The sequence below is a fragment of the Ovis aries genome, chromosome 11 (genome assembly GCF_016772045.2).
Source record: "Ovis aries strain OAR_USU_Benz2616 breed Rambouillet chromosome 11, ARS-UI_Ramb_v3.0, whole genome shotgun sequence".
NCBI classification, from domain to species: Eukaryota; Metazoa; Chordata; class Mammalia; order Artiodactyla; family Bovidae; genus Ovis; species Ovis aries.
Window position 1 is genome coordinate 14,710,875 of NC_056064.1, and position 25,695 is coordinate 14,736,569.

Below are 25,695 nucleotides of genomic sequence, written 5' to 3' on the forward strand. Positions count from 1 at the left end.
TCAATCAGCCTCTTTAAGCCTTTAGTTTCATCCACTGGGAAATAGGGGAAAATAATGCCTATTGCATAGAATTGCTTTAGGGTCATATAGCTTATGTCAAATGCCAGATACTTTCCCAGGCATATCATAGGCCCTCAGTTGCATATTCCGTGAAAGGCTTAGGATACCTGGGAGAAACTGGCTTCCTTCTGTCTAGGCAAGGCTGGCTTCATGGTAGTGTGACCAGTGCAGCTGCACAGAGCCCTGAGCTGAGTTTAAAGCTCTGCTGTCCATCAACAGAGGAGTTGCTAAAGAAGACGTGGTACATAGATACAATGGAATATTACTCTGCCACAAAAAGGAACAAAGTTGGATCGTTTGCAGAGACATGGATGGACCTAGAGACTGTCATATGGAGTGAAGTAAATCAGAAAAACAGATATTGTATATCAACACATTTGGAATCTAGAAAAATGGTATAGGTGATATTTGCCAAGCAGAGACAGATGTATGGATATCGAAGGAGGAAAACGGGGGTAGGAGGAATTGGGAGATTGGAATTGATGTATATACACTATTGATACTGTGTATAAATAGATAACTAATGAGAACCTCCTGTATAGCAGAGGGAATGTGACCCGATTCTCTGTGGTGACCTCAATGGGAAGGAAATCCCAAAAGGAGAGGATATATGTATACGTATAGCTCTTCACTTTGCTATACAGTAGAAACTATCAGTAGAAACACAACATTGTAAAGCAGCTATGCATGTGTGCTAAGTGGCTTCAGTTGTGTCTGACTCTTTGCTACTCCATGGACTGTATCCCTCCAGGCTCCTCTGTCCATGGGTTTCTCCAGGCAAGAATACTGGAGTGGGTTGCCATGCCCTGCTCCAGGGAAAGCAACTATACTCCAATAAAAATTAATTAAAAAAATGCTTTTCTGTTGCCATTCAGAAATTCTTACTACTGTCTGAACAAGGGTCCCACATTTGCACTGTCCCCTGAAAACTCTTATTTATTTAATTTTTGGCTGTACTGGGTCTTCATTGCTGTATATGGGTTTCTCTAGCTGCCACGAGCAGGTGCTAGTTTCTAGCTGTGGTGAGCAGGTTTCTCATTGTGGTGGCCTCTCACGTGGCGTGTGGGCTCTAGAGGGTGGGCTCAGTAGTTGTGGCACACGGGCTTAGTTGCCCCATGGCATGTGGGATCTTCCCGGACCAGGGATCAAGCCCATGTCCCCTGTGTTGGCAGGTGGATTTTTAACCACTGGACTACCAGGGAAGTCCTGAGTTGAACTCTTGTATCAGCCCTTCGTTTTGGCAAACACCCTACCATTGATTTCTTAGGGACTGACTCGATGGACGTGAGTCTGAGTGAACTCCGGGAGTTGGTGATGGACAGGGAGGCCTGGTGTGCTGCAGTTCATGGGGTTGCAAAGAGTCAGACACGACTGAGCGGCTGAACTGAACTGAACTGAATTGAATTCAGCCAGAGGATAATTTCCAGTAGAAAAACTGGAGTTAGCATCCTGTGTCTATCGACTGATAGACTTTAGTGTTCCATTCTGGGATAATCTACATAGCCTCTCTCAGAAAGCAATACTTTATATTTTATACAACTTATTGGTTAAGAGAAGTTGAGAGGGGGCTGATGAAATGGAATGATGATTTGGGATTCGGTAGGTTAGTCACTAAGTCGTGTCTGACTCTTGTGATCCCATGGACTACAGCCCACCAGGCTCCTCTGTCCATGGGATTTTTCAGGCAAGAATCCTGGAGTGGGTTGCCATGTCCTTCTCCTCTGGGATTTTGGAGTCAGGAGAAAATCTAGGTTCAAAACCTGCTGGACTCTTCCTGGCTAAATTACCTCGAAAAGGTAATGTCTCTGTCTCATTGGTAAAATATATGTTGCAGAGGAATTACATTTTCCTCACTGGTAAAGTAAATGTCTTAGGAAATGAAACAGATAATTTATGTAAAGTGCTTGCTGCAGAGTCTGGCACATAGTAGGTGCTCAATCACCATTAATTCTTCCAGCTCTTGCCAAACATAACAAAAATCAGGGCTCTAGGACTTACAAGCCACTCTGCTGCTAATACAAGAAATAATATGATTTATTTTTTCATTGCCGTTTGGGGAAAGGTACGTGCTTCATAAATATGTATCGGAAAGTACTTAGCAAATGAGTAGAAATAATAAAAATACGTCAAAGTAAACAGCTCCTATAAATATGTCACTTGGTAGACAAATTAGTGTTTTATTACTACTAAATACTATTGCTTGCTGAAAAGGATTTCAGATTACTTGCACAACGGGTACATTATGGAGTACCTCTGTGGAAGGGCACGATAAAGATGAAAAATAATGATGGTGATAATATGAAAGGTGGAGAAAGGAGGTGTGTGGGTAAATGCAGCTCTGAGCCTCTCCTTGCTTTAGCGACACGCATATTAGTTAGCAGCATTTCAATGATTTATCTGTAATACAGACCAGAGGGCCCAGAAAAAATGATTTCCATAGGATGTCATGAGTTCTGACTCCAATTATCAGGCCCATCAGTGGCTTAAGTGCACTCCCTTTCGAAACTGTGCACTTAAGCTTAAAAACTAAGCTTACAAAAAGACATCTCTGGGTCTCACCCCATCCTTGTTCTGGACCTATTAACTTTCTATGATAATAACATCAAGAGAAGGAGAGTTTGGGTGGGGAATAGACGTGCCTTAATCATGGGTCACAAAGCCCTTTCAGAAATAAGAGAGGATGGCATCTAAAGAGAAAAAGAGGCAGAGAAGGGGAAAGAGGAGACAATAAATGCCTTTGCTAGAGGAAGCTAAACCCCTGGGGAGAAGCAGAGGGAACAAGGCAGTGCATCAGGGAAAGTGAGCAAAATAGCCAGACAGGAAAAAGATGGGCACAGTTAATTCAGGTGCTGGAGGCCGCTAGCAGGCCAGTCTTTCCATGTGTTCCTGGTGGTGGAAAGACCTGGTTTCAAATTCCAGTTTGGCCTTTTGCTAACTGTGTGGCTTTGGGTAAATTTCTTAAAAGGAAGATCTTCATTAATAACATGGGAATAGGTTCGTGACATTGTACAGGAGACAGGAATCAAGACCATCCCCAAGAAAAAGAAATGCAAAAAAGCAAAATGGCTGTCTGAGGAGACCTTACAAATAGCTGTGAAAAGAAGGGAAGCAAAAAGCAAAGGAGAAAAGGAAAGATATACCCATTTGAATGCAGAGTTCCAAAGAATAGCAAGGAGAGATAAGAAAGCCTTCCTCAGCGATCAATGCAAAGAAATAGGGAAAACAATAGAATGGGAAAGACTAGAGATCTCTTCAAGAAAATTAGAGATACCAAGGAAACATTTCATGCAAAGTTGGGCTCAATAAAGGACAGAAATGATAGGGACCTAACAGAAGCAGAAGATATTAAAAAGAGGTGGCAAGAATACACAGAAGAACTGTACAAAAAAGATCTTCAGGACTCAGATAATCATGATGGTGTGATCACTCACCTAGAGCCGGACATCCTGGAATGTGAAGTCAAGTAGACCTTAGGAAGCATCATTACGAACAAAGCTAGTGGAGGTGATGGGATTCCAGTTGAGCTATTTCAAATCCTGAAAGATGATGCTATGAAAGTGCTGCACTCAATATGCCAGCAAATTTGGAAAACTCAGCAGTGGCCACAGGACTGGAAAAGGTCAGTTTTCATTCCAATCCCAAAGAAAGGCAATGCCAAAGAATGCTCAAACTACCGCACAATTGCACTCATCTCACATGCAAAATTCCGTGGACTGAGGAGCCTGGTAGGCTACAGTCCATGGGGTTGCAAAGAATCAGACACGACTGAGCAACTTCACTTCACTTCACACTCTAGTAAAGTAATGCTTAAAATTCTCCAAGCCAGGCTTCAGCAATACGTGAACCATGAACTTCCAGATGTTCAAGCTGATTTTAGAAAAGGTGGAGGAACCAGAGATCAAATTGCCAACATCTGCTGGATCATCAAAAAAGCAAGAGAGTTCCAGAAAAACATCTATCTCTGCTTTATTGACTATGCCAAAGCCTTTGACTGTGTGGATCACAACAAACTGGAAAATTCTGAGAGAGATGGGGATACCAGACCACCTGACCTTGCTCTTGAGAAATCTGTATGCAGGTTAGGAAGCAACAGTTAGAACTGGACATGGAACAACAGACTGGTTCCAACTAGGAAAAGGAGTACCTCAAGGCTGTATATTGTCACCCTGCTTATTTAACTTATATACAGAGTATATCAGGAGAAACACTGACTAAGACTGAGCTGGGCTGGAGGAAGCACAAGCTGGAATCAAGATTGCTGGTAGAAATATCAATAACCTCAAACATGCAGATGACAACACCCTTATGGCAGAAAGTGAAGAGGAACTAAAGAGCCTCTTGGTGAAAGTGAAAGAGGAGAGTAAAAAAGTTGGCTTAAAGCTCAACATTCAGACAACTAAGATCATGGCATCCAGTCCCATCACTTCATGGCAAACAGATGAGGAAACAGTGGAAGCAGTGGCTGACTTTATTTTTCTGGGCTCCAAGATTGCTGTAGATGGTGACTGCAGCCATGAAATTAAAAGATGCTTACTCCTTGGAAGAAAAGTTATGACCAACCTAGACAGCATATTAAAAAGCAGAGACATTACTTTGTCAACAAAGATCTGTCTAGTCAAGGCTATGGTTTTTCCAGTGGTTATGTATGGATGTGAGAGTTGGACTATAAAGAAGACTGAGCGCTGAAGAATTGATGCGCTGAAGAATTGATGCTTTTGAACTGTGGTGTTGGAGAAGACTCTTGAGAGTCCCTTGGACTGCAAGGAGATCCAACCAGTCCATCTTAAAGGAGATCAGTCCTAGGTGTTCATTGGAAGGACTGATGTTGAAGCTAAAACTCCAATACTTTGGCCACCTGATGCAGACTTGTTCGAAAAGACCCTGATGCTGGAAAAGATTGAGAAGAAGGGGACGACAGAGGATGAGATGGTTAGATGGCATCACCGACTCGATGGACATGGGTTTGGGTAAGCTCGGGAGGTGGTGATGGACAGGGAGGCCTGCCGTGCTGCGGTTCATGGGGTCACAGAGTCGGATATGACTGAGCAACTGAGCTGAACTGACTGACGGACTTCCCTGATGGCCCAGTGACTAGGACTCTTCACTTCCAGTACAGGGAATTGGGGTTCGATCCTTGGTCAAGAAACTAGATCCCACATGCTGCACAATTTATAGAGTTTACATGCCACAACTAAGACCCGTTGCGGCCAAATAAACAAATATTGAAAAAAAAAAAACAAACGTGGGAATAATAGTACTCAGTCTGCTGGGTTGTAAAAACTGGAAATAATACTTGTAAAGTGACAGAGTCTGCATGTATAAATGATATCATTTTACTCTAGTTTTCTTTGTGATATTACTTATGTTAAAATACAAATTGTTTAGGACAACCCTGAGAGGTCTCCATAGGAAACTTAGGCATAAGAAAATTAGTCCACCTTGGGTAACAATTCTCCGTGCAACTCTAGTGCTTTGTATTAATGGTTTACTGTGTGTATGCTCAACTGTTCAGTTGTGCTTTGCGACCCCACAGACTGTAGCCCACCAGTCTCCTCTGTCCACGGGATTATCCAGGCAAGAATACTGGAGTGGGCTGCCATTTCCTTCTCCAGGGGATCTTCCAGACCCGAGAATGGAACTCACCAACCTGCATTGGCAGGCAAAATTCTTTACCACCAAGCCACCAGGGAAGCCCCCTTAATAGTTTGCTAAGCACTTCTGAATATATGTATTGGTTTATTTAATCCTCATAACAACCTGCCTCACACCAACAGTACCAATTTCTTCAGGGATGAGGCAAGGAGAGTTCAGAAATGTTAAGTACCTGCTGAAAGGTACCCAGCTGATGATGAACGGCTGGGGTGGGTTCCTCCCTACAGAGTCTTCATTCTACCAGGGCCTCCCTCTGAGGAGTTTCCTCACTTTCTTAAGGTGAAATTAGCTAACTCTTTGCCCTTAGACTGGGAAATGCTTGAGAGGGAGGTGCCATAGAGTGCATGGGACAAACACGGGTTTTGATGTCCTTCAGACCTGGCTTCTAATACCTCCCAACCATGCGACCTTGAATTAGATAGCGAACCTCGATGGGCCTGGGTTTCTTTCATTGTAGCTTGGGGGAGCCATCACCTGCTGATAGCCGTTGTGGTGAGGAACAATGGGATATGGAAGTGAGGCAACTTTTAAAATTTTCTTTTGAAACGAGTTCTGAGATGTTACAGGGCTTAGGCTCTCGAAGCTGGACCACGGTTTGGACCCTTCAGCTCCCCGCGCAGAGTGCGGTGACCCGCGTCGACTTGGAAGCAGCAGATGCCCCGACAGCGGAGTAGCGTCGCCACACACATGCGCTTAGGCTCCTGGGCCGGGGTCGGCCGCCCGCGGCCCGGGGCTCCGCCAGGGGGCGCGCGCGCGCGCGCGGAGGCCGCCCTCTGGTCTGCCCCGCGCCTCTCGCCTCTCTATGGTGGCTCGGGCGCGGCAGGAGAGGCGGCGGCGCGCTCCCGAGGGGGCGGGGCCGCTCCGGGGGCGGGGCCTGCGCGAGGGGCGGGGCCTGCGCGAGGGGCGGGAGCGACCGGCCCCGGCGGCTGGGGATGGCTGAGGGGCGGCGGGGGGGGCCAACTTCCTGGGGCCGCCCGCGAGGATGTGGCGACCGCCCCCCGGCGCCCCTCAGCCCCAGAGACGCCGCCGCGGCGCAGCCCGCAGCGCCCCTGCCTGAGGCGCCCGCGGCCCGGATCCGGCCCCTCCCCTCCCCTCCCCTTCCCCTCCCAGGTGCGGGGCCGGGCAGGCGGCCGCGACAGGTGAGGAGGCAGCGGCGCCCGCGCTGGCGTCCGCGGGGCGCCCGGCCTAGGCTGGGCTTCTGGGGGAGTCCGGAGTCGGGGAGCGCTGCTCGGCCTCGGGGTCTCGCCAGGCTGTGGTCCTGGGTGGGGGCGGGGGCGCCTCCTCTGTGCGGGGCGCGGCCTGAGACGCTCGCTGCCCACAGGGAATGAGGGGAAGCCCTCCGTCGCTGAAAAGTCTGCGCATTCAAGGTAGCCCGCACCTGTCCCATTAAAAAGTGCCCCTCACGGAAGCACTTCACCTGTGGGGGCACTAACGGGAGACGTGTGTTATCATATATTTCCAAACGCCCTCCCCGATCGGGAGGTTCAGTTGACTTGTGGGGGTTGGGGGGAAAGATGCGGCTTTTGAAGCAGAGGAAACTGAGGCAGGTGCGCGCGGCGGCCTGCGTTCAGCAGCTAGCCTGACCCTACTTTCCAGGGCAGGAGCCCCGCGGGCTTCTCGGAAGAAGGTGGAGGCTGGAGTTCGGAGGCTCGATGGAGAAGTTTGGGGATATGCTTCTCCCACCCACGTGCCCCCCTCCCCACCTAGGGGCCACTGGTGGAAGTTGGCTTCTGTTCCCCTGAGGTAACCTGTATGAGGCCGCCAGTGGCCAAGACAGAGAGGAACGGTGGGGCCTCTTCAGCTGGGTTGCCCACGAGACATTTGACCAGACATGGGGAAGAGTGCTGGCCCCGGGGAGCCACAGCCTCGCAGGCTTCTGTCTGCTCAGAGCTTGATGTCAGGCTGGCTGAAGATAGAAACAACAGTGTACTTTTTCCTTTCTGTTGGCCTGTCACTTGTTCTAGGGGAAAAACTGCCTGTGTAATCAAGGAAGAGTGCACTATGCTCCTCCCCGTCTACCCCAGGGAAGAATAACTGTTAGCTCTGATAGAGGGCTTCACCCACAACTGTCACTTTGCTCCCTGGCTAAAGGCCACCAGAAATTAAGGAACAAACATCCCCAGGTGTTATGTGGCCTTCTAAGAAAGTAAGTTTCTTGCCCATTCCGTTTTACACATGGTTTGGAGGGCAGACACCTCCTGTCACCCCCTGTTGGCTGCAACTGTGTGGGGAGTAGTTGTTTTCTCAGTGACGGTTCAAGATAGTGTGGCCAAGGTTGTCCACTGACGGGCACATTTTTCTAGGAATGGAAGCAGGCAGGGGACACGGTGCTGGCCGAGTTTGTTTGGAATTCTAGGGTTGGGAGCTAGTTCAGGGGATTTCAGGTTTGACGACTTCTTTATCCTTTTTTCTTGATTGTTTTGCCTCACATTCAAGGAAATAGATGATGGCAAGCATTTCTGAAACTCTATAGCGTATTTCCTGATAATTCCGGATTTCAGAGTACAAGTCATAAATTACAGTTTATTTAGAGGTGTTATTTTCTTAAGTTTGAAAATTGGGTATGACAATTACAGTTTGATGTGGCAAAGCCTAACTGTAATAACTTGATTGTGCATGAAGAAGGTTTCCATGTAATCTTGGACACACACACACATTTTAATGTCTGTTTAGGAAGATCAGCCCACTAGAAACTTCCATATTGATCAGGGAGACAGCTGTTATCCAGACTGTTTACCTTGGGGTCAGGGATTGTAAATCTTTGAAATTGACTTAATTTAACCCATTGCTGAAATAGCATACACAAAAAGAGAGCTGTTCTCAAAAAGATTAGAAATTAATTTGTTTTCAAAATTTTATCATGACTAAGCCAGTTGATACCACTCTGCTTAGCACTATCTTAAGACAGCAGTGGAAAAACCATTTTCAGTGACCAACATTTAAAAAGACAAACAGCAGCAATAACAAAGAACGGGTACAGTTTCTTCCCTAATTACCTGTCCATTGTGATGTTTAGTACACAAAATGTGTTGTGCCTAGAACTTTCTGAAAACACCCTCGTAAACCCAAGGAGTGTTAAGGAAACTAATTCCACCTCAATTTTTAATTCTTAGAACCTTTAATAAATACTGCTGTTGTTTTAAAAGATTAGAGACTTTTGTATGAAACTTGTACTGGCTATAGGTTTATGTTTTGAGAGGAAAGATTTAACCTCTGCACCTTAAAATCTCATAACCTCTGCAATACAGAATTGAGTTATAATTTAGAGTTTAAGGAGAATGCATAGTTTAAATTGCTGTTGCTGAAGCCTCGAGGTGTGAGCTTCCTCATTATTGTTTGGTAGTGGTTACTGGTTATTTTTGTTTGGTTACTGATTATTGGTAGGTGTGACTTGTGTTTCTGTAAGAAAGATTCTGGCACTCTGAAGGACAGTCTTTTTCTAGGCAATCACAAATTCCCATTCCTTCAGTAGGGAGATGGTGTGGCCCCTTTCTTGTTTTGTGAGTTTATATTACTTGGAGTTTTAAACCCCTAAAACCTGTTGGGCTCTTAATAGAGTATCCTATTGTATCTTACATGAAAGCCGTCCTAGATGGTTTAGAATCATTGGCCTTACGTGTTGAAAGACTTTAGCTCTCCCAGTTTCCAGGATTTATCTGCTGTGGTCAGGACAGTGGTTTTATCTAATCCTCATGATGCCATTCTTAGCTTAAACCCATTATCCTCCTTTATCTTTGTTAAGACTGTCATGAAGTTTCTCTGCTTTCTCTAGTTCAGGGTGACTGTTCCACATGTTTAATGCATTTGGGCCCATTAACGTTCAGAATTGGAGCGGTTGGTTAAGAGAATCTACCTGTTTTTAAACATATTCCTTTTTCAAGGCAAGCATAAAAATCTTGAGTTTCCTCTGGGGATAATCAGCTCTTTAAAAATCTAATAGGAAAACAAAATCTGGTTTTTCCAGCTTTTTACCAGTATGATTATTCTTAACCTTTTCTTCTATTCTGGTTTTGCCAGTACAGTGACTAGTGAATGATGATCCAGAGGCACGGGAAAACCCAAGATCTCCCAAATCATCAAAAGAAGGTCACATTGTATTCAGTGTAGCTTTAGCCTTTTTAACTAAAAAGTGAGTTTTATTACAAGGAGTTCCCAAAGCCAGCCACTCCTTGAAAGATTCGCTACAAAGCGGTTTTGTCACTGAGGGGTTCTTTAAAAATACAGATTTCCCAGCTCCACTTCCTGAAGTGTTTTTTTGTTTTTGTTTTGAGTGGATAAGTGATGACCGAGAATCTGTTTTTTTTTTTTTGAGAATCTGTATTTTAAAAGCCACTCTGGGCAGCTACTTACAAAAAACTCCCCGAGTGATTCTGATCTGCAACCGGGTTTAGGAACCAGTGTTGCATCGCTTTGAAAGTCTTTATAAATTGGTAGTCCCTTTAAAAGCGTCATTATGTTATTCAGGATGTTTGATTTGCTAGAATAGTCCATTTCTGAGTCATGACAGATAACAAAGAGCTTTTATAACTTTTATGTAAATTACTTTCCAGAGGGGCCCTGTCTGCCGTATTATCTGTCAGGAGTCATGAGGGAGGGTTGGTGAGAGTAGCTTCCTGTATTTCCTGAGTGGACAAATGAATGATAATGTGGAAACCACTGGAGGACTGAACGGGTAGTCAAATCTAGTTCTGACCAGTGTTGCATAGGAGAGCTGCCTGGTCAGCCTCTGTATGTAAGATTTTAAAATATAGCCAGTTTGCCAGATGTTTCATTTCTACATTAACTGAAGCGCTTATTGGATATGATGGATGCTTAATAGGCAATAAAATTTAGTCACAGGTCCTTTGCCGAGTTCATGGAAGGAAGAAAAGGTGAAATCCAGAGCCCTCTGAGTTAAAGCAGAATGTGGCACTTAATATGTTAGGGAATTAAATTTGGGGGAAATGTAAGTTTAGAAAAGAGACAAACCTGGCTTTGAGCCCCAAATCCTCCACCTCCTGGCTGGGCTTCTTTTGTTGTTGTTTAGTTCCTAAATTGTGTCTGACTCTTTGTGACCCCATGGACTGCAGCCCACCAGGCTCCTGTGTCCATGGGATTTGCCAGGCAGGAATACTAGAGTGGGTTGCTATTTCCTTCTCCAGGGGATCTTCCCAACCCAGGGATCAAACCCGCGGGTGCTTTAGACACGTCACTCAGCCTCTGTGGGCTTCCTTTTCTTCATCTGCCAGATGAAAATAATATCTGGTGGCATTGATCAGTGGATGAAGAGAGAGCAAATCTCTTCTTTGTACATTGTATGGAGCTCAATGAACGTTCTCTTCTCAGGGGATTTTTATTCTGTAGGCTTCAGATATCTTTCGAAATCCAGCCTTCCCCCGTCTCCTTCCAGGAATATCTACTCTGTCAGCTCTTTTAGAAAACGTATGAAAGAGTGAGGACTCAAGAAGGAGAGAATATGGTAAAGAGGAATGAGTCACAGATACTTGAAAAAAATTTTTTTCTTAGAACGAGCGGAGTGTAGGCATATATCCAGAATGACTGCGGGAATAAATGCATGACATTATCCAAATTCTGCCTCCAGTGTCTGGGCCGTAGCCTGAGAGCTCAACTCAGGCTCCCAGGCTTGGGTGGGGAGGGGGGTTCTTTAAATAGCACCTGACAGCCCTTTCTTTTCTCATCTTCCTCTCCCCCTTCCCTTTTTGGTTTTTTCCGTCTTTCCCTCTCTCCTCCTTTTCCCCCTTTTTAAACTGCCTTTCCTTTCGACTTGCCAATCATGGCCACAGTAATCACAGATCAGGCCACTGGAACTCTGAGGCTAAAAAAGGTTGCTGGTTGCTAACACCTGTCCACCCAGCTAAATGAATAGGATCTTTTGTGGGCAGGAGGTTAAAAAAGCTGATAAGTACAATATTGGCTTAAAGGACCTATTAATGATCTAATATATGTCAATGACCAAGTGATTTTAAGCCATTTTGGAGATTTGTTTCTTATACTCTACGTTCATTTTTTTAATATTGAATTAGGATGTTGGGTGGATTTTTCCACGTGTGAATCTGCTTATTGCCCAGACAGACTAATTTTTGTCATATTGATTGGGAACCATTTATATTCTAAAGAAGTTTCTGCCCTTACGTGCCTTTGTGTTGTTCGGCAGTGTCTAACTTGTGTGTAATACAATTAAGGTTTTGTTCACTGTGCTGCTGACATAATTAGTTTAATTTCTGCTCCTTATATATTTCTCTTGGCAGCTGGGAAATTAAAATACAAAATTTTGCATAAAACTGCTTTTTTGAGGGGGTGATTTTACTGTGAGTCCAATGGACTTAGGCCCGAGGGTACAGTTTTGAAGATGTCTTACTCAACATTCCTGTAATAGTCTCTTTTTCTTTCTTAGAATTAATGTATTAAGACCCATAATTGGCTATTCAGGCATTCAGAAGAGACAATGTTTGGCCTTTACCCCGTGATTCTATTTTTTCCTATATCTCTTTTGAGGAAATGTGTGTAATTTTTGGAAACCCCTAAGTATATTACAGTTACAGTATATTACATGAGCATGTGAACTTTTGCGAAGACTAGAGAATGGAGTGGTTTTCTCTGATAAGCTGTATTACTTAATTCTCTCCGCAAATCACCACTCTGTTCTTTTTAGATCATAGCGTGTGCAGACCTGATGTGAAAGTGAAAAGGCTGTGATGCCTGGCAAATCCTCTTCACAATTTTTTTCTGTGATGCGTTTCACGGAGATGGCTGTAGTCTTCAGGAGCAGAAGTCTCTCTCAAGGAGACTTTACATTTAATTAGGCTAATCCGCACTTAATTTCCTACAGCGTTCTTGGAGAGATTCTCCCTAGGCTGCTGATTTCATGGAGTTATGACCTATGAAGGTTTTTATCTCGGTTAAGCCTGCTAACTTTTTTTTTTTTCTGAAGGGAAAGTGACGTTGGTCTGGTAATTTCTCCATTGTCCTCTCCTGTAAAAAGATAAGCAAAATCTTTTGGCTCTCTCAGCCGCTTTCAGCACGCATGTGCTGAATTTGAACTTTACAGAATTTTTTTGAGCTGGTGTTACTTGACTTTTAAAAGCTGCCTCTTCTCTAGTGCTACAGATTAAGCCTACATCTCCTAGTTTGACCTTCACATGGTTTTTCTAGAACGGCATGTAGGAACACGGTTTCATTATCTCTGGGTTGTGGACTGAGTGGTCATGGACAGAGAGCCTGGCAGGCTACAGTCCATAGGGTCGCAAAGAGAGGAACAGGGCTGAGCAACTGAGCGTGCATCCAATGGTCGGGTCTCCTAGGACAACCGTTTGTTTCCACCAGGCCAGTTCTCAGGGTAGGGGAAGCCCACCCCATTTGAACTACTTGGAGCCAGATTGATTTGCTGAAACATTTTAACTGTCTTGATCCACTTTGATGAAATACTGCCTAGTCATCCTGAAATTTACAGGAAGTTAGGCCTACTGGAGGCTCTGCTGCCCCCGCCCCCGCCCCCACCCCCAGTGGTTAAATGTAATTAGTTAGTAATCAGCACCATTGTTTGTTTGCAACTGCTGGATTATGTTAAAAGACTTAGAAGAAAAGCTTTTCTTAAGGAAATGGAGCAGCCTCCTCTGCCATCCTGGCTTTTTCTTGTTTTCCCCTATTCATTTACTTTGAAAAATCTTTCCAGTCTTAGTCCTGATAAGGCATATGAATCAGTATATTTTATGCAATAAGAAAGCTTCTTGTCCCTCCAGCAATTTCTGTGAATTCCACCTCCCCCTCCCCTCTTAAAAAAAAACCAAACAACTTTCTTCCTGATTAAGATATCTGCTTGAGAAATAACCAGACCTCATCTTATGTTGTCTTCCAACCTTTTCCTGGGTCTTGAGTCAGTGGTTCCGTAGCCAGTGAATTACACCCCCTCTTGATCATGCTGAATTATCTTCAAGGCGTGGAAGAAGATCCACTAGAGGGTGAGCCTTTATTTGAAAATGCTGGATGAAAGGAGTGTTCTGATTTGGGGAAAGAGGGTGGAGTGTTTTCCAGGGCTTTGGAGAGAGTGGGCGCAGCTTTATTCAGCCAGTTTGAGGAATCTTCAGTCAAGAATGTCCCTCAGGAAGGGGGTGGAATTGCCTTGGGAATGATTTTTGCAGACCAGCAGCTGTGGTTTGGGCAGTTTGGACTTTATGGAAATGCAGAGGAGCAGTTAGGGGTTAAAATTTTGTGCTGGGGGCGTGGGGTGGGAAGGAATAACTGAGGGACGAGGAGAATTCTTGGGCCTCCTTCTCTCACTTCTGTCTGCCTCTCTACCTCTTGCGCGTGGTTAGATTTAGGTGCCATTCTTGGCCATTTTGTCCTATACTGATGGAAAAACCTGCAGTCATCCTGTGTCACATCTGAAGTTTACCTTGGCCAGTGTTTGCTGCAGAGCGGGTGGGGAGGGCTTGACAAGGGCACGGCCACCCTCCCTACCTCCCTCACCATATGGAGTCATCACTCCCACGCCCACTGATCTAGTTCAGTGTTTCCCAACTGCCTGGACTGGTGACAGAGATGCAGACTGGCAGCTTGAGGAATAGTGATGTGAACCAGCCAGTTAGTGGGGTATTAGACACTTCTGCCAGAGAAGGCAATGGCACCCGGCTCCAGTACTCTTGCCTGGAAAATCCCATGGACGGAGGAGCCTGGTAGGCTGCAGTCCATGGGGTCACTAAGAGTCGGACATGACTGAGTGACTTCACTTTCACTTTTCACTTTTGTGCATTGGAGAAGGAAATGGCAACCCACTCCAGTATTCTTGCCTGGAGAATCCCAGGGATGGGGCAGCCTGGTGGGCTGCCATCTATGGGGTCGCACAGAGTTGGATACGACTGAAGCGACTTAGCAGCAGCAGCAGACACTGCAGCTTCACCCCCAGATGCTCGTCATCAGATTCCTAAATTTTATTTATCTGAATAAACTTTTCTGTACAGCACATCACCATGTCTCCTGTACTACCAAAACTAATATTAAAAATGAAAATATCTTGACATTTACATCTAATTTGGTTTTTGAGATACCAACTATCCACACCTGCACTGTTATTTGTGGAAATGCTCAGAAATAGCTCCCTGAAATCTCTCTTCTCGGGTTTTCAGAAACAGCACGGACATAAAAATAAGTTACTAGTTTTGTTTGGAAGGGGACTGGTACAAAATTTGAGAGTTCTGAGTATCATGTCAAGAAAGCAGATCTTGATACCATAGCCTGTAAATGTTTACGTGTATTTTAATATACATTTGGTCTTCCCAACCAAACAGCATTTTTTTTCCCCTTAATGGGGAAAAGTTGAAATTTGTTGTTACGTATTACTGATATTATAAAAGCACGTTAAAATATGCTTTCTGTAAGTTTTTTGTTTTTTTAATTTTGACTGTGCTGGGTCTTCATTACTGCACGGGCTGCGAGTTGCTGCGAGTGGGGGCCACTGTCTAGCGGGGTTGCAGGGGCTTCTCATTGCAGTGGCCTCCCCTGTTGCGGAGCACAGGCCCTAGGGTGCAAAGACTGCAGTAGTTGGGGCACACGGGCTCAGTAGTTGTGGTTCCTGGGCTCTAGAGCACAGTAGCTGTGGCGCATGGGCTTAGTTGCTCCTTGGCATGTGGCATTCTCCTGGATCAGGGCTGGAACCCGTGTCTTCTGCATTGGCAGGTGGCTTCTTCACCCCTGAGCCACCAGGGAAGTCCGCTTTCTGTAAGTTTTAATATACTGATTTAAAAAATACTTTTTACCTAAAGTAATTTATCTGGGATTTCACTCAAATCGTGACCTTTTTTAAAAAAATTCTTAGAGGCATTAGATTATTATTGCAGTAGAGCAGAGTTTTTAAGTATCAGAGTCTCCTGGGTCCTTATAAAAACTGCCGTCGGGTCCTTATAAAAACTGCTCTTTCCTGGTTGCTAGCCCACAGCTATAGAATCTGGGAATTTGGGAATGAAGCTGGGGATTCTGATGTAGCTTATCTGCAGACCACACTTGAAAACAGTGTTGCTGTCAGAAGGAACCACACATTTAAAAAAATGAACAATGTTGAGAAATGCTGATATTAGGGGGTTGCCTTTAAAAATTCTGCAGAGGAGGAATTCAAGGCATAGGGAAGTAAAAAAAAAAATCTCCAGTTCACCCAGAGTCTCCAAGTTAATTGGACCTTGCAGACCAGCAATGAGGTCTGTTGAGTCTAAGCGGATACTGTTTCCATGAGATTACACCAGGGTGTATCTCCTTATTGGTTTCTCCTCACTAGTGTGTTCATGGCCAGTCCTGTTTGTCTGACTCTGCAACCCCATGGACTGTAGCCCGCCTGGCTCCTCTATCCATGGGATTTCTCAGGCAAGAATACTGGAGTGAGTTGCCCTTTTCTTCTCCAGGGGATCTTCCCAACCCAGGGATCGAACCCGAGTCTCCTGCTTGGCAAGCAGATTCTTTACCACTGCGCCACCTGGAAAGCACATTGATTTCTCTAATTGCCCTTAAATCAGAAGCTGTAGGATAGGGCAAGAATGCTCTGATTCCTTCAGAACAATAAACAACACAATCGGCATTTTTATAAGTGAAAAGCTAGTGCCTCTGAAACTGTGGTGAAGGACCAGCTTTGTGAAGTGCTTATCCAGTCTATCGCCAACTAATATTTTTATAAAGTACAACAAAAATGAATTACCAGGAAGTCATACACTTGGATGCACAGCAGTGTATACCTACTATGAATTTTTTGTGTTTACCTTACTACGGATCTCAGTGGATGATGTGTGACTGCACACTTTGAGTAGCATTGTTCTAGGTAGTTCTGAGGACATCTTAGGACCTTGATGTTGTTGTTGTTCAGTCGCTAAGTGGTGTCTGACTCTTTGAGACCCCATGGTCTGTGGAACACCAGGCCTCCCTGTCCTTCATTATCCCTCGGAGTTTGCTCAGATTCATGTCCAGTGAGTTGGTGATACTGGCTAACCATCTCATCCTCTGTCGCCCCTTTCTCCTTTTGCCTTCAATTTTTCCCAGCATCTGGGTTTTTTCCAGTGAGTAGGCTCTTCCCATCAGGTGGCCAAAGTATTGGAGCTTCAGCATCAATCTTTCCAACGAATATTCAGGAGCTTGATAGGCTACCTGTAATTGAAGCAACCAAGAACTCCCTTACCTGGGGAGAGTTCTACCACTTGGTGACCTGCTAGATGAGAAAAGGTGAGGACACCTTTTTTTTTTTATTTTTTCCTGACTGCAGTGAATCTTTGTTGCTGAGTGCAGGCTTTCTCTAGTTGAGGTGAGCTGTGGCTACTCTAGTTTTGGTGTGCAGGCCCCTGTTGTTGCAAAGCACAGGCTCTAGGCGAACAGGCGTCAGTGGTTGTGGCCCCGCGGGCTTAGTTGCCCCAAGACTTGTGGGATCTTAGTTCCCTGCAGGGATTGAACGCAAATGCCCAGCAGTGGTAGGAGGATTCTTAAGCACTGGACCTCCTGGGGAGTCCTAGGACTCTTATTTTTAATGTATTTGAGAATATGTTGATAGACCTTGCATCTGGTACCTACATCAGAAAGGATATTTACCTCTTTTGACTAAATATTAGAAAAGCATTTCCAACTTTTCTGGCCTGTAACTTGACTTACAGTTAATAAAGATGCTTAAAGGTGGGAGACTGAAAATAATGTTTAAGGGTGTGCCGTTTCTTTGAGGCACTTCAGAGTGCTTGGTTTTTAGAACCCTTTTATAAATAGGGTTATTAGTGTTTGTGGCCATAATGTAAAAATGAGTGTTGATTTGGAGCAGGGGGCAAGAAAAACCTCTCCATCCATGCGTTGCGTCATGGTTTAATTGCTTGGTTGGATGAAATGTCAAACTTGATAGATTATTAGAGCTGTTATTTTGGTGGTTAAACAATAATGGAACTGTTTGGATGTTTGCAAGGAACACTGCTCCCTGTGTTTGGACTTTGCTCTGGAGAAAGTTTCAATTGTTCAGAAGCGGTACTAGTTACAAAATGCAGCTTCTGTGGCTCCTAGCACAGCTGTCTAAACTACTAGCTCTACTGGGGGCTTTGGACAAGCATTGTTTAACACTTTGGGAAACAATTTGTGTTTCTGATTCCAGAATGTCTATGGTTGTTCCGGACTAGTTGGGAGACCAAGAAATGGGAGAATGGTGTTACGTGTGTCTAAGTTAAGTCCAGCTTTTTTTTTTCCTTTAAGCATCTCCAGAACAAACTCTGTCTTTCTCACTGGGATGGGGATGGATAGAGGGGGATTATGATGAAACTATTGATTCCCTGGGCCTTTTCTTTCCTAGTTAGTGACTGTTCAGTAGAATAGCATGTTGTTGGGCTGTGTGCCCACCTACGGAGGACTTGGGTCATTATAACCATACAGTACTTCTCCTTATGTCTTATTTTACCCCAAGGGTTCTCGTGTTGTAAGTGATGGTGGAGAAATGGAGGTAGATCACTTTCAGGAAGAAGCCCAGATGAGCATAGAAAGTAAAATTTTGAGCTTGAGGCTTGTGTCCTTTGAGGCGTGTGTCCTGCTTCTATACGTGTGATGACTGGCTGAGAGAATCGCAGAGGAAGCATCATTGACATTTTTCCCACCAACCTCACCCTCATGTTTTAGAGACGTTTGTAGCCAAAGCTATTTGTAGTAAGAAGCCTGTCCCATGTGAGGTGCCTACCCGATCTGGTAACCACATCTTTCACAGTTGATTTGTCTAATTGCCGTAGTTCTCAGATGCTTTTGAGTTCAAGCAGGGCACTTTGGGCCGCATGCTGAGCTGAAATTGCGGTGAGAGTTCACTCTGCATGGGTTACCTCTGCTGCCTCCTGGCTCTTTGCTTCTGGCCCCGGGGAAGCTCTGATAAAGCCCCGGGAGGGATGGGGCACAGGCAACATCTGAGATACACTTCAGATGGTTGAGCCAGCAACCAACCCACACTTAAAGAATCTTTTTTTCTTTTTTATTTCTGGCGTCGAAGGGACAGCAGAATAATACGAAATAATATGCTTGCCTTACAAACGATTCGCCTTCCTTATTTCCCCATAGTGGTTGGATGTTTGGACGAGTAATTGTAATTGCACCTTTATGGTCACGTACGTCCCTTTCCCCCAACATCTCTAAGCCTTGGCAGTAATCTGTGCTCTATCTCTATAATTTTATCCTTTCTGAAATGTTATGGGAATGGAACCGTAACAGCATGTGGCATTCTGAGATTGGCATTTTCCACTTAGCATGATGCCCTCCATCCAAGTTATATTTAGTCATGTTGTATTTAGCTGTATTTATTAATGCTTTCTCCCCTCCCCTCTCCCCCCACTTGCTCTGGTCATAGCAGTGCTGTGGTCCACAGCGTGTGTCCACTTAGTCGGGTTTGTGCTTTGTCTTCATGTCTCATTAAATGGTGTTTTCCCCCCATAGCAGTAAGTTGAATTGGTGTATCACTATGCAGTTACAGGAGAAGGCAATGGCAACCCACTCCAGTACTCTTGCCTGGAAAGTCCCATGGACGGAGGAGCCTGGTAGGCTGCAGTCCATGGGGTCACTAAGAGTTGGACACGACTGAAGTGACCTAGCAGTAGCAGCATTGCTAAATAGCCTAAGTAGTATGGATGGGTCACTATTTTTTTTAAATTGTAGTATAGTTGGCTTACAATGTTCTTTTCATTTCTGGTGTAGAGCAAAGTGATTCAGCATATATATATATATATATATATATATATATATATATGATATTCTTTTTCATATTCTTTTCCATTATGGTTCATCACAAGATACTGAATATCGTTCCCTGCACTGTACAGTAGGACCTTGTTTTATCTGTTTTACATGTTGTAGTTTGTATCTGTTGATCCCAAACTCTGAATTTATCTCTCCCTCACCTCTTTTCCCCTTTGGTAGCCATAAGTTTGTGTTCTATGCCTTGGATGTATCACAGTTTTTTAACCATTTACCTATTGTAGGGCATGTGAGTTGTTTCCAGTTTGGGGCTGTTACAGGTAAAGCCATTATGAACATTTGTATACAGGTATTTGTGTGGATGCAGGCTGTAATTTCTCTGGGTTAAGTGCCCGGGAATGTAATTGCTGAGTCTCAGAGTAAGTATATCTTCAGTCTCTTAAAGAAACTACCAGACTGTTTTGCCCAGCACTCTACCATTTTGCAGTCTGTCCCACCAGCAGAGTATGAGATCTAGTTTCTCTGCATCCTCGCCAGCATTTGGTATTGTTCCCACTTTTTAACTTTTTAAAACAAGTAGCGTATCTGGTTTTTAAATTCATCAGATTACTTGTAAAACTGATTTGATTGCCAGAGAGCAGAGATTTTTGAGTTGTGGTTAGCCCTCCATGTGGCTGTGTCTCAGGACAGTGGTCAGTGGTCTGTCGACCTGCTTTTTAATCCTCTGCCCTGGTGAAGAATCCACCTGCAATGCAGGAGACCCCAGTTTGATTGCTGGGTTGGGAAGATCCGCTGGAGAAGGGACAGGCTACCCACTCCAGTATTCTTGGGCTTCCCTGGTGGCTCAGCTGGTAAAGAATCTGTCTGCAGTGCGGGAGACCTGGGTGCAATCCCTGGGTTGGGAAGATTCCTGGAGAAGGGAAAGGCTACCCACTCCAGTATTCTGGCATGGAGAATTCCATAGACTGTAAAATCCAATGTGGTCACAAAGAGTTGGACAGGACCGAGCGACTTTCACTTTCACTTTGGTGTCCTCGAGAGAGGGAAGACTAACCAAGACTAACCTTGAGGGACCCTGAGCATGAGATTCACATTCCCCCTTCCCTGGCAGGACCTGGCACATCTCAGCACCTGCCTCAGAATGACAGCTGAATGAACCAGCTGCTGTCCCAACACTGAATTCTGGTTAATTCTTTACAGGTTTACCTCAGTGAATGCAGCCTTAAATATGCTGAAAATTTGGCCCAGAATGGCCCTAAGAACTTGTTCAAATTGTTCTGAACTTGTTCAGTTTTTCAAACTGACAATTTGTCCTTCAAATTTCATTTTCTTTGTCCAGTGATCTTAGGTACTTTATTTACTTCATTTCTGATAACGTTAATTAGCTTAACACTGCTCATTTAAGTACTAAAATAGCACAAACGTGTATGTAGAAAACAAAGAATAAACCTTCACCCCTACCAAAAGTAACTGCTGTTGAGCGGCTCTAGACTTTTGAACTATGTTTTCTGTCTCTCTCTCTATGTATATATATCTTCTGTGTGTATGTTTTCTGTCTCTCTATATGTATGTATGTCTTCTGTGTGTATGTGTGTGTGTTTTCCACCTGCTGCCTGTACTGACCACCCCCCCCGCCCCAACCCCCATGGATGGAATATTGTGGGCATTTTCCCCTGTGATTCATTTTTTAATGTTCAAGTGAAGTAAGTGAAGTTGCTCAGTCGTGTCCGACTCCTCGCGACCCCATGGACTGTAGCCTACCAGCCTCCTCCGTCCATGGGATTTTCCAGGCAAGAATACTGGAGTGGGGTGCCCTTTCCTTCTCCAGGGGACCATCCCAACCCAGGGATTGAACCCTGGTCTCCCTCATTGCAAACAGACGTCTGAGCCACCACAAAACTTTGGGTTCCTTTCTCTATTGTAAAAAAGATGAGAGTGATAACTTTAAAAGACCCAAATAATGTCTTTTACTCCTTGTTAATTGAGTTTGAATTGAAATAAGTGTGTGGCTTTATTTGCAAGTAAATCCTTAGAATTCTAGGTGTTGGGCTCTGTCTCTCCAGTCTGTTGTATATAATGCAAGTCTGACTTTATGATGTGATTTCTTGCAGAGCCTTGAAGGAAGCAAGAACTGTGAGTGCAGTAATCATTAAGAGAGTGTATAGTCCTCTGGGTGTTTGTCCACTCTTTGGCTGCTTAGTCAGATGGAGTGTTTTCTTAAGTGCTGCTGAAATGCACAACTTGGTTTTTATTTTGAAATCTCTCCTTCTGTCTTCTCTGCCTCTTCCATTACTTTGATTACCTTGATGGGACATTCGGGCTGTGAAGCCTTACCCTTTTTATTTCCATAGCCTATGGAAGCCAGTATGAAGGGTAACTGTAGGTGAACAGGTAATTTTATCTGCATGGCTTAGCAATCACCCATCAAGATGAAACACGTGTCAACAAAGGTCCTCTAGACTTAGGAAGCTGAAGGAAGGTAACTTTATCTGGTGGCATTCTTAGTGGAAACCCGGGTGAAAAATTTAGGAACTTTGACTTACTGGAGGCAGAGCATGAGCAAGGAGAGACAAAATGAGAAGAGGATGGAGAGGGGAAAGAGAGAGAGAGAATGTGTGGATGTGTATTTGGGGAAGAGACGAATCCAGAGCTACAGAGTAAATAAGAAATATGGGGACTTTCCTGGAGGTCCACTGGTTGAGACTTTGCCTTCCAATGCAGGGAGTGGGGTTGATCCCTGTTTGGGCAGTTAGGATCCCACATGCCTCAGGACCAAGGAATGAAACCATAAAACAAGCAATATTGTAACAGATGCAATAGAGACTTTGAAAATGGTGCACATCAAAATAATTTGTTTTTTCTTAATTTATTCGTCTGCACTGGGTTTTAGTACTGGTCTGCAGGATATTCAGTCTTCCTTGAGGCGTGTAGGGTCTAATTCCCTGACCAGGGATCGAACCCAGGTGTTAGCCACTGAACCTGCAGGGAAGTTCCTAAAAAAATCTTTAAAAGGAAAAAAAAAAAAAAGAGTTATGAATTAAGGAAGTCTTCAAAGTTGAATTACAGGATCTTTGTTCTGAGACGGTGGCTCCTGGGGAATAGGACATGAGCTTACCAGTCACTTCATTATGAAGCTATTGGGGTTGCTTGGTTGATGGAGTTAGATGACAGGTGCCTTCTCCCTGCCCTTCTTCTGTATTAGCAGCTCAGGGGGGTAAAAAAATTAAGAAATAGCTTTGTATAGAAAATTACACCCATCCAGTGACTTCCAAGATTTCTGTTGCCAGGTTTCTAAAGAGAGCTGTCCAGGATAGCAGTTTGGTCATGTCGCAGACTTCTTTCTCCCAGACTTGTCATCAGGTCGTCAGACTGTGTCCCGTCAGCTTAGGAGTCTCCTTCCTGTGGTCTTGCTCCTTTTTCAGTTCCCGGCATTTCACTGTGCCCGAGGTAGGCAGTTGCAGTGCCCTTGGTATCGGATACCTTTCTGTCCTTTGAAGTATTATGCCGCAGTGGATAATAAAGTGCCCAGATTGCATTATAGAACAGGTTGTGGGAGCTGTACCCCCGGGGACAGGCTTGGCTTGCATCCACACCCTCCTGCAGCTCGCGGGTGGTTTTGCAGCACAGTGCTGTGAAGCAGGTTGAGCCTCATTCAGTGTCGGTCCCTATATCCAGACACTAAAGTGGCTCGTTAAAGATTAAAAGGACCGACTGCCTGGTCCTTCTGGCCCCAAGATGGAAAGATCCCTGCTGTGGCGACAGCCTGTGACTCCCAGGAGAGGCCATCTTATCCCACAGGGTTGTGCTTCCAAACGTTACAGAAAGCCTGCGGCGGCTGATGCTGTGGTGATAAGTTGGCATCTGGGTACTTGCAAGACATATGAGCTCTATAGCACCCCATGGTTTGAATTTCTGGGCAAAACGGCCTCATCAGAAAATCGAAAGCCTCTCCTTTCAACCCATGCCTTCGGGGAGGTTTTCTCCTTTGTTGTATTTGACTATTCTGTTGAGCCAAGTGAACTTTAATTTTCACAGCTGTAAAAATTCCAATAAGCTCCTTGTATTGCATCCCAGGTGTGAAAACGTCTCTGTCTAACAGGGCTGTGGGTGACAGCGAAAATCCTTAAGAGTAGTTAGGATAATTGCCTCTGGAGGCTTGAAGAAAATACCGGTCCAAAATAAATACAGTTCAGTTGTTATATAGTCTTATTAAAACAATTATTTATTTTTCGCTGTGCTGGGTCTTTGTTGCTCTGCACGGGTTTTCTCTAGTTGTGGCCAGCAGGGCCTGCTCTCTGCTCTCTCAGCATGGTCTTCTCCCAGCAGTGGCTTCTCTTGTAGAGAATGGGCTCTAGAATGTGCAGGTTCAGTAGTTGCTCTGAGGCATGTGGAATCTTCCAGAACAGGGATGGAACACCTGCATTGGCAGGCAGATTATTATCCACTGTACCACCAGGGAAGTCCAGTTGTTAATATTCTTGATGGTTCTTGTGGGTGAGGGGACTAATGTCTAAGACCTGCCCTGTGAGGCTCCTGTTCAGTTTGGGGGTCTTTGGTGGGTGTGGGGGATAGGGGGAGGGAGTGGTAACAATACTACCAAGGGAAACACGCTTTATTTTACAGCGCTTAGGGAACAGCACTATGACCTGCCTCTCAAAACATGACATGGCTGTTTGTGTCAGAGTCACTTAGGAAAGGGAGATGCTTATTAAACATTCCCATTCTGGGGCCTCCTTCCACTTCTGCTAATTCAGTGTCTGAGAGACTGGATTGGGAAGTGATAACTTTTCAGTAAGCACCCCTGTTGATTCTCAAGTACCCCTAGAGTTGATTCTCAAGTATCCTAAAGTCCTCTTCATTTTCATGCTTAATTTCTGTGATTTATTAGATGATTGCTATTTGGTTGACATTCATTGTCTTTTTTGAAGAGTAGGTACTCTAATTTAAAGAAAAAAAAAGAGGGGAGTTATGAGATTCCTAAACATCCAGGATTATAATTTGTCAGTGTCTCTAATTATCAACAAAGTAGGAAAGCCACTGGTTCCTGGAAATTTTGGTTTATCAATTTACTGTCTTCTCAATCGGTAAAAGGATGTGGGGGAAAAAATAGAAGAAGGATGTGGACATAAATAAGATTAATTTTGTTAAAAAGAGGAAATGTGCAGTATTACTTAGGATGCCAGAAATGGGGAAGCAGGTAAAAGGGGTGCGTGGAGAGGAAAGAGAAGGGGAAAAGATTCAAGTAGTTTATAAACAGTAAACAATTTAAAACTTTAAACTGGATTTTAAATTTGTTGTTCAGTTGCTCAGTCATCTCTGACTCTTTGGGACCCCATGAACTGCAGCACGCCATGCTTTCCTGTCCTTTACTATCTCCCAGAGTTTGCTCAAAGTCATGTCCGTTGAGTCCGTGATGCCATCCAACCATCCCATCTTCTGTCCTCCGCTTTTCCTCCTGCCTTCAATCTTTCCCAGCATCGGGGTCTTTTCTAATGAGTTGGCTCTTCCATCAGGTGGCCAAAGTGTTAGAGCTTCAGCGTCAGTCCTTCCAATGAATAGAGTTGATTTCCTTTAGGATTGACTGGTTTGATCTCCTTGTAGTCCAAGGGACTCTCAAGAGTCTTCTCCAACACCACGGTTCAAAAGCATCAATTCTTTGGTGATCAGCTGAGGAATATTTGAATATATGCTTGTTGTAAAAAGAGCATTCAGACATTGATAAAGCTAAAATACCTCCTTGATCTGCTCCCATTTCAGTTCCCCACCATATCTTTTTGTACATATTTGGTAACTTTTTATGGATTTGGAAGAGTACAGAATCCTAAGAAATGAGTATTTTAATTTCTTTTGACACCTGCTTGTTTAAAATGTTAAGATCTATCAGAAAAAAAAAAACAAAAAACCAAAGGTGGGCTATAAATGACACTACATATTTCTGTTCACGTAAAACAATGGGGATGATGTTTGCAGAGAGTGAGTGTGTGTGTATATGTACATACACACAAATGCATACATACATGCATATATTAAATATCTCATTACTACACATCAGAAGTAAACCTATAGCGCCTTGGGTGCTGAATCACTTGTTTGAGTTTTATTTTTTTATTTATATATATACATTTTTTGCTCTGAGTTTTAAGATAGTATATTGAAAGAGCTTAAGCACAAAGCCACGACTATCTTGTTTATTTCTCACACAGTCTCATATTCCTGTTTTTTTTAAGATATATTTTTTTAATGTGGACCATTTTTAAAAAGTCTTTATTGAATTTGTTACAGTATTGCTTCTGTTTTGTTTTGTTTGCTTGACCA

The 25,695-nt window shown here is 44.2% G+C and overlaps 1 protein-coding gene across 8 annotated transcripts in view; it reads left to right on the forward strand.

Annotated features, from left to right (window-relative positions):
• The first annotated feature begins 6,670 nt into the window (after nucleotides 1-6,670).
• The window catches only part of RFFL (ring finger and FYVE like domain containing E3 ubiquitin protein ligase), a 74,926-nt gene continuing 55,901 nt past the window's right edge, over nucleotides 6,671-25,695 (forward strand). For 4 of the 8 annotated variants that reach the window (XM_042255413.1, XM_042255419.1, XM_042255415.1 and 1 more), the window contains exon 1: nucleotides 6,821-7,079. In XM_042255413.1, the coding sequence (XP_042111347.1) occupies nucleotides 7,037-7,079 (43 nt within the window). In that variant the 5' untranslated portion in view covers nucleotides 6,821-7,036. Of the gene's footprint in view, nucleotides 7,080-7,434; nucleotides 7,456-7,676; nucleotides 13,671-25,695 lie in introns of those variants that run through there. The other 4 variants (XM_042255416.1, XM_027975292.2, XM_060394798.1 and 1 more) reach the window with 4 other exon arrangements.